Source organism: Amblyraja radiata, chromosome 19 (genome assembly GCF_010909765.2).
Source record: "Amblyraja radiata isolate CabotCenter1 chromosome 19, sAmbRad1.1.pri, whole genome shotgun sequence".
Taxonomy (NCBI): domain Eukaryota; kingdom Metazoa; phylum Chordata; class Chondrichthyes; order Rajiformes; family Rajidae; genus Amblyraja; species Amblyraja radiata.
Genome location: NC_045974.1, coordinates 16,615,406 through 16,624,325, shown reverse-complemented (window position 1 = coordinate 16,624,325; position 8,920 = coordinate 16,615,406). Strand labels below are relative to the sequence as shown.

General features: G+C 43.0%; 1 protein-coding gene across 2 annotated transcripts in view; it reads right to left on the bottom strand.

The window, feature by feature from the left end:
- Positions 1-3,484: 3,484 nt before the first annotated feature.
- braf (B-Raf proto-oncogene, serine/threonine kinase) overlaps positions 3,485-8,920 on the bottom strand; it is a 74,244-nt gene continuing 68,808 nt past the window's right edge. For both annotated transcript variants that reach the window (XM_033037757.1, XM_033037758.1), the window contains one exon: positions 3,485-6,988. In XM_033037757.1, coding sequence (XP_032893648.1) covers positions 6,966-6,988 — 23 coding nt within the window. In that variant the 3' untranslated portion in view covers positions 3,485-6,965. The remainder of the gene's footprint in view (positions 6,989-8,920) is intronic.

Here is an 8,920-nt window from a genome sequence, read left to right as displayed (position 1 = left end):
CATGGGTTTCCTCCCACATCCCAAAAATGTGCACGTTTGAAGGTTAATCTGTCTCTAAATTGCCCCGAGTGTGTAGGGAGTAGATGCATGGGATAATATAGAACTAATGTGAATGGGTGATTGATTAATGGTCAGTGTGACTCTGTGAATCAAAGGTCCTGATTCCATGCTGTTTCAATCAATAACCACATTTTGTCTATTAAATCTATCTATCACTACTTTTTCATAGCTGTCCTGATGTAGAGTACTTGAGTTCTACTGCCCACCATATAGAAAAAATCTTCACTCAAGTTAACTGCAGCCCCCTTTGACTCTACCTTGCAATGGAGGAGAACTTGGGATTGCCCTGTCAGAATCTTGTATTTCTTGATGAGCACTTGAACTCTCACTAGAGTGTAGTGAAATTTCTTGTGAGTCTGGGTTGAATCCCAGGATTGAACTCTGCTTCTGAACGGGTCTTTACAGTAGCCTGTTATGATTTTCTTGCTTTGAAATGCCATTTGCCTTGCTTTGAAGGCTGCTGTCTCATTGCTACCTGTCTCTGCAGGTTTAGTCTACGTCTCTTGCTGCTGTTGCTAGAAACTCCCATTTACAACTTCCTATTTTTGTACGATTTTCCACCCATCCTCCTTTTATCCCAATTAGGAGAATTTGCATCTGATGGAACCAGTAATGAATTGTGATGATTTGGAAGGTTGCCTTGAGGGGAAGCAATGCAGTATTTCTTCAGACTTGATCCAGTGAGGATGGTAACTTTTTGATGTTAGACAATGGCCAGAGGTTGTGGTTCATGGAGAAAGCACAAGGTTGGGAGGAGTTTGCGGTTCTGCAAAGGAATGGAAGATATTGATGGGCAAAAGGCCCTGGAGGAGTGATTGTCCTCTGAATGACCAGAGGACTGGGTACCTGTGAAACTGGCCCCACCTTTTGGGTGCAGGTATGATCTAAATTAATCTTCCTAATTTTTGAACTACACCCAAGCTTAGTTTGTCATACTTTACCTGTTATGTACTAGCATTTTGTTTTGCTTTATCTTTCAATTACTCTCAACTTTTTTCCTTCCATGGTTTCTTGATATAAATTTTAGAATATACTAGACTAAGTGGGACCCGTTGGGTCCCATGTTCACACGGGAGGGCTAGTCCCCCGACGCAATATTCCACCTCTCCACCGATTCCAATATTAGTGGCCAGTAGGGGGGGGGGGCTTTCTGGAGAGCTGGTATGGGTGTTGTTGGCTGCAGGGACTACTGGTCTCCAGAGGGCTAGTATGGACATTGTGGGCCAAATGGATTCTTGGGGTGGCAGCTCAGTCACTCAAGCCTGATGTGCTGGCAGCTCACTCATGGCTGGTGGGCTGGCAGTTGACTTGCGGCTATTCCTTGAAATTCCATTTCAAGCAGGGTGCAAGGCCACCAAATTCAAGTGCAGTTTCATACCATTCAAGGAGGGTGCAAGGCCACCAAATTCAAATGCAGTTTCATACCATTTCATGCAGGGTGAAACTACCATAAAACCACACAACACAACACTCAGTTCAGTAGACATTCAGTGTGTTCCGTTGATTCACAGCTCAGACAGAGTTGTGACCTTTCCCTCCCCCATCATACAGAGACTGAGCCACACCCACACTTCCGGGTTTTATAATCCCTCCCCCTTCCACCGGGAAAGGTGTGGCCTTCATGGCATGATTGACAAGAGAGATTCTCAACATTTTTCAAACACTAATAACACTTTTATTTTTCATTGATGGGAAGAATCCTCTGCACCTGATCAGCGGAGGGGGACTGAGTAAGATGGGCAAAAATCACAGCCATAAGTGGTAGCGTTTTACCTAAAATCAATATAGTGCAAACTGGAAGTTGTCAAGTTTAGCCAGACAACCATTTGCAGTGTATTTTCACTTCAACCCAAACAACCATTTGCAGTGCATTTCACTTCAACCCAAACAACCATTTGCAGTGCCTTTTCACTTCAACCCAAAAAAACCCAAACTACCCTTTGCAGTGCATTTTTACTTCAACCCAAAAACGCATCAAACCACCATTAGCAGTGCATTTTCGCTTCAACCCAAACAGCCATTAGCAGTGCATTTTCGCTTCAACCCAAAGAGCCACTTGCAGTGCATTTTTTTACCTCAACCCAAAGAGCCATTAGCCGTGCATTTTTACTTCAACCCAAAGAGCCATTAGCCGTTCATTTTTACTTCAATCCAACCATATTTTCATTTTCAAACCACATTAAGGGCACTCACAGTTGCGTGGACATGTGTTCAGTGTTATTCAGAGCTCAGAGAGACGTGAACCTCTGGCTTCCTCCATCTTGCAGAGACTGAGTGAGGCACACCACTTCCTGGTTTTATAGTCCCTCCCCCGCCCTCCAGCAGGGGCAGCAGAGAGAATGGCAAATTATTTTAAAACATTAATATCTCTCTGATTTTTCATCGATGGGGAAAAATCCTCCGGTCCTGGAAGGGGGAGGAGGGCTCTGAGCCAAAAATGACGGCCGTAGGTGGCGGCGTTCTCTCGGAAATCACAGCGAGCCAAAAGCGGTCAAGATCAGACTTTTAGTAATATAGATTCTACAGTGGGATATCACCAAAGAACAAAAAACAATGGATCATGATGGAAGCATAATGACCAGATTTAAAACATTCCAGACTATAGGATCTTTAGGAACTAGACATTTTGGTAAATGTGAAGTTTTACATTTTAAGATCACTAGGTATTCAAATTGGCTTTTCTCCATTGGAGAGCCCTTAAAGCAGATTAAGATTGTTGTTGATTGGAGGAACTGCAGATACTGTTTTGCAGAATGATGAAGTGCTGGAGTAATTCAGCAGGTCAGGCAGTACCTCCTGAGAACGGATACAAAACAAGATGTCTGTTTGAAGGGTCCTATTGCCTACCCTTGTTCTCCAGAGATGCTACCTGACCTGAGTTATTCCAGCACCTTGACTCTTTGATTGCTGTTGCCTGAATAATTTCCTAGCATTTCCTCTAATACCTCCAGTAGCCAAGTGAATAACCTAACCCCTTGTTTGTTCACCGACTGAGTTTGGTTCACGGAAATTTGTGTAATTTAACTTGCTGTCCTACAATTGGTGTTACTCTGGTTGTGAAAGCTTGTTCTTCCTCAGATGATTGCATATCCAAGAACCATAACATCCCTGTTCCCCGTTGATATGCAAAACTAGGCAGGCTGCTCTTTTATTGCCATGCTGGCCTATTTAACTAGACTGGCAACATTTTTCAAATAATTTCTTCAAGCCAGCTGTGCGAGGTGTAAAAGGGAAGTGTGGCCAGTATATAGACATGGGAGTTGGAAGAATGTCAGATCCCCCCCCCCCCCCCCCTTTAACACTGCCCATTGTAGGGCCCTACCTTTTTGCTCCAAATGTATCATTTAAGTTTGCTAGAGAGCCTAAATTCATGATCTTTACCCAGACTCTCCATCAAACTAGAGATTAAATAACAAGCCAGGAGCTCCATGCAGGTCCTTTATTATAGCATGTTTTCCATATTCACATACATATAACTTTTATAATACAATCTTAAATAACTTTACACAAGGTTTTTGAATTATCTATCAAAACTTTGTATCCATGCTCTATAGCAAACTGACAATATATTCCACTGTACAAATTTACAGAAAATAAACCAAGGGGAAGGATTGGTGGGAATGCACTGTAACTGTCTTCACACCTCTCCAAAGGGGGAAAGACAGTGACCACTTGAAGCTTTGCTTTTCCTAATTTATAAACAAAACATGAATGGGGACAACAGTACTTTCTAAGTAGGGTCCTGCTGCATTCTGGGGGGAAAAATGCATTGGTGTTGGCTCCTTAATGGGTAGAGCCACTGGCTGCAGTCCACAAGGGTAATGAATTAAAAGATAATGTACAAAGATGATAAGGAAAGCCATCTCTGGCAAGGTCAGGGCTGAGGGCAAAGCAGAAAATCTTGGTTAGTGCAGGCACTGGACCAATGGCCAACACCTGCATGATTTATGTAGCTGCAGCTAAAAATTATTTAATGTAAACCAACAACATTAATTTCACAGTACATTCTTCACCCTTAGTTCCCTCTAAGAGTTGGCCTTTAGATGCCACAACTCGAGGGAGAGATGGTATTTAGCTTCTGCTTCTCTAACAGATGAAAGGATAAAGTCCTCAAGTGCTGTTAACATTGACTCGGATTCCTACATTATCTTGACCTTAAACTCTGGTGGGTACACATCACACTAAAGTTAAAGCTGTAAGCTGAAGCAGAGGCTGAGCACCTGGAGACATCAAAAGCTGGTGGCCATAACTGGAATGCTTAGTGTGAATTTGTAAGCCTAGTAACTCAAACGTGTGATGATGTGGTGACCATCTCTTTCAACCTGTTGTCTGCAAGCCTTTCCAAAAGGTTGCAAGAAAGCACATGCCCTTCTTCCACACACTGGTACCCCACCCAAAATGTTAAATAGTATCCTTTGATATTTCATTTGCTTGCACTTTGGCACTCGCCATGAGGGCAAGCTGATGATATGGACACCTTGCCTAGCCCCTTAAATCTGGTGTGTTACCAGCAGATGCTGAATATTTACTAGTAATACACCACTTGTAAGAGGTTATGCCATCTGTATCACCTGTTTAGTCTCATATGAAAGGCCCTTTCAGCCTGGTCTTGTGATATTCCCGGTCCATGAGGAAACTAAGTTGGGGAGCCTACTGGTGATCCAAATGCACAGCTTCTCAACTTAGTAACATAGTGCAAAGCCCAGTCATTGTAGGCAAAGTAAAGATCCTCACCCCCAGTCTATACAGTCAAAACTGTAGAAGTCACAACTTCAGAAATCCAATTCTAAATGTAGCAGTGCCCAAGTGAAGAGTACAGTTTGAAAGCTCCATGCCTTCACAAACTGCATTGTACCTTAAAATCTATTCTTGTAGTGAGGAATGTTTCTTTAAACTTAAATAGAAATAAAACCAGTTTGAAAAATAACTAAATCAAACTATTGCTTAAGTGTGTTATTGGAATGGTTGCAACTGACTCTTGTGGTGCCAAGGTCAAACTCCCATGGCACACCTGAATAACACCAATCATCTGTCCTTGCCTAATGGAATGAGCATTTTCATCAGTCTGCTTGTGCGGCTGGCAAATTGCAATGCAGGAGCAGCACCGTGAAGGGAGCTGGTTCCGCTGAACCAAGCTGGAAATGATGGCACTCCATGCCTGAAGGCTAGACAAACATCACAATCCAAGCTTGGTTCTAACACGACGACGGAATAAAACTGTATTCAGGTTTAAATCACATTGAAAGGGGTCAGGTGGAGGGAGGCAGCAATGGAGAATAGAATGCAAACAAAAACAAAGTAGTTATTAGGGTAAATAGGTTTTGCTCAATTTAAAATGTTTTTGAATCATATGCAAGGATGGTTAAAAAAGACAGTGGTCCCTGTTTGGGTTTTGAATCTCACTGTTCTGAGACTCAACAACCAGTGGGAGTAAACGGAATGCTTAGTGTGAATTTGTAAGCCTAAACTCAAATACATGATTATGCTGTGTTTGCACTTTTCAGATATCACATCTCTTTCAGCCTTGGTAATGAGCTACTGTGCCTGCAAGAAAGCACCTGCTCTTCCACACCCAAACTCCTGACTCGAGTGCTTAGGTCAGGCCTAGCGTCTGAGGCAAGACTCTCAAGGGCCTAGCTCTTTAACTTATGAAGGCAACATCAACATTGTAAGTGACCCTAAATATTCTGAAATATTGGTAGCAACCTCACCCCATCTGATTAATATTACCCACATTGTGATCATGGGTGAGGTCTTCTATAATATCACCAGTTCTAGAAAGCAATGATTTTAAATGGCAGCAAGAAACCAGTTGGTAGCAGAGCCATTCACCTTCTCCTCGGGCTGCCATACTGCAGAGCATCTCTGGGCTACGTTACAGCAAAGCCCCACCCTACCCCAGCATTGCTCCCACCTTCCCTACTGTGTAGCTATTCCAGTGCCCACAGGAGTTACCTCCCTGACCCATTTACTCTCTGATCAGGAGCACTGACACTTCTGGCTAGGATTTGACATTGATGTGTTGCCCTTATACTCTCCCAAACCCTTGGTGTGCATTTAGAATCTGTTTCACAGTTCAATCCTGTTCTAGTATTAAATCCCACTCCACGGGTAAGACAAGTAACTTTCCTCCACCATGCAAAATAAGCACCAGGAATAGCGGAAAACATCTTTCAAGGGTAAACAATAACATTAACCAAACTCCACTCACAACCATTCAAATCACCGGCCGACTGCAAAGACCCTGTGTAGGGAATGAGAACAAAGACATCAGTGGGAGAACTCATGAGCAGAGGGGATAATAAAACAAATAAATTAAAAATGTATATAAATAAACGCTGGCTCAGTATCAATGCGTATCTCTGCGCCCTGCCCTCTGTGACAGAGGGACATGGGCCAATTGAGTCACCGGACTAAAGCCCCATCCACCTGTAACAGCTCTCACTCAGTCATAAATAAGGTTATTGCACAACCACGCCTGGGGCAGAGAGGCAATGAGAGGATGCAGGTGTACAATCTCCTAGAAGAATCACGCTCCACCATTAACGTCCTCTGGCCTTCAAGCTCCAACGATTCTTCCTCACCACTGACCCCTGCCCTCTCACCACAACGTTCACCCCAGCAGTGTCCGAAGAAGCCATTTTGTCCTTCCTCGAGGGAGATGATCAACACTTTCAGCTTCTATCGCTGGTTAAAGGGGAACTCGCATTCAGAGTCAATAACTTCAAAACTACAGCTTGGCAGAAACTGGCAGCAGAATGTGTCTTTAAAATGGTACAAATGTGGCTCAGGCAGCTCCATCAGCAGCTGTAGTTTCTGTTTTGCAGATTAAACCCCAGAACAACTGGAAGGACACAAGACGTGATGGCAGACACCTGCTTCGATGGTGATAAATGATGAACCATCTATTTGAATGCAGTAAACTCTCCTGTAAAAGGCAAAACATTTGGAGTTAAGGCCTAACCTTGCAAATTGACTGATCTTGCTGTTTAAATTGATATTAGCAGGACAGGAGACGAGTTAACAGTGTAATTTTTCCTCTAACCTCTTGCGTTTGGTCTAGGACCTCAAGAGCTTTGTGCAGACTGCATATTAACTCTTCTTTTGCATTTTGAAAATAATTAAACTTTTTTTCATAAGAATGTATTCTTTACAATCATGGTGTCGTTCAATTGATACATTCAGAGTGTTATCGGTTCTATACATTTGCAGCATATTCTGTAAATTCTATGTACAGAGCAGTATTGCAAATCACTAAATGAGCTTTTGCCCATCAATGTTTAGAGACTTTAAATTACAGTCATTCCCCACAAAGCCTTTGTGTGGGGTGCACCAAGCTTTACTGCATCCCTTGGGACCAAGGACCTGCAACCTGGAATGTATTGGTTGCCAGCATTTCCCTACGGACATTTCACTATGCATTTTATTTCATTCTTCGCATGTTTAAATTATAATGTTTTATTCTTAATTGTTTACTGTATCTCGTGTTGTTACTTGCGAGCAAAGCACCAGGGCAAATTCCTTGTATTTATACATACTTGGCTAATAAACTTAATTCAACTCAATTTGACCAGCAATTGTCAGGCAGATTAAAGTGCAGTTTTCAAGTGGTTAAAACTTTCTGCAGCACTTGAAGTTTTATTTGTGTGCACCCCTGGACACAGTCCACAGATCAGAGAGTCCTCTGTTACACACCTACTTAGGATGAACCTCAACCCTTGCATAATTTTCCATTTTTCTAGATCTTTGCAAATGTGAAGTCCACAAAGAGGTGGGCGATTGTCTCGTCGCTCTGAGGGCAGCAGCGTGCATTTGGCAGGAGACTTTGACTGTGCAGGAATGATCTGATGGGGAGGGCTTGAGTGGGAGATTCTTCTACCAAATGAAATGTTCAAGTGGACCAGACCCTGGTCTTTCACCTCTGAAGGCAGAGTTCACATCCAGGTTAATGTGACAGGGTGAGCAACCCACTGACTGCAACGGAGCCAGGTTTGGGCAAGGCAAGTCGCAGTTGGGAATGAGCATGGTCCTGCTTTAATCTCAATGGTATAAGTTTATTGTGAAGAAACTTACAATGGCAGTGCCTGGGCTCCATAGCTGAACTCTACAGCAACTCTGTGGTGAAAAACAAACTACAGGAGGAACTTAACAGGTTAGGCATCATCTGTAAAGGGAAGTGAGCAGTCCAACTTTCAGGTTAAGACATTGCATCTCATCTAAACTGAAAGAGCTGAGGAAAGATATGTAGTATAGAGAGGTGAAAGAGCTGGCTTCAGGTGAGGAAGCGTTGATTGGGAGATGGAGTCAGGTGGGGGAGGCCGGGAGTGGCTTTGATGACAACAAATGCTGCAGATTATGGAATCTGATGAGAGAAAGAGTGGAAAAAGCAAAATCACTAGCATTCAAAACTTTAAAAATAAGGAGTGTAAATAGTGCTCATGAACTCTTGATTCTAATCACATTATTTTGACATGTCTTAGGTCATGCTTCTCAGAAGCTGGAAAACCCGCGTTGTTTATTTTATCTAAAATTACCAGCTTTGCACAGCTGGTAGAGTTGCTGCTAGAGACCCAGGTTCAATCTTGACCTCTGTCTGCGTGGAGTTTGCACATTCTTGCTGTGACTATGAGTTACCGCTGAGTGCTCTGGCTTCCTCCCACATCCCAAAGACATGCTGGTTTGTCGTATATAATGGCCTTTGTAGAATTGCCCCTATATGTAGGGAGCGGATGAGAAAATGCGGTAACATAGAATTAGTGTGAACAGGCCATCGATGGTTCGTGTGGACTCTGGTCCGAAGGGTCTGTTTCCATGCTGTATCTCTAAACTAAACGAAGTAGAAATGGATATGCTGGAAAGT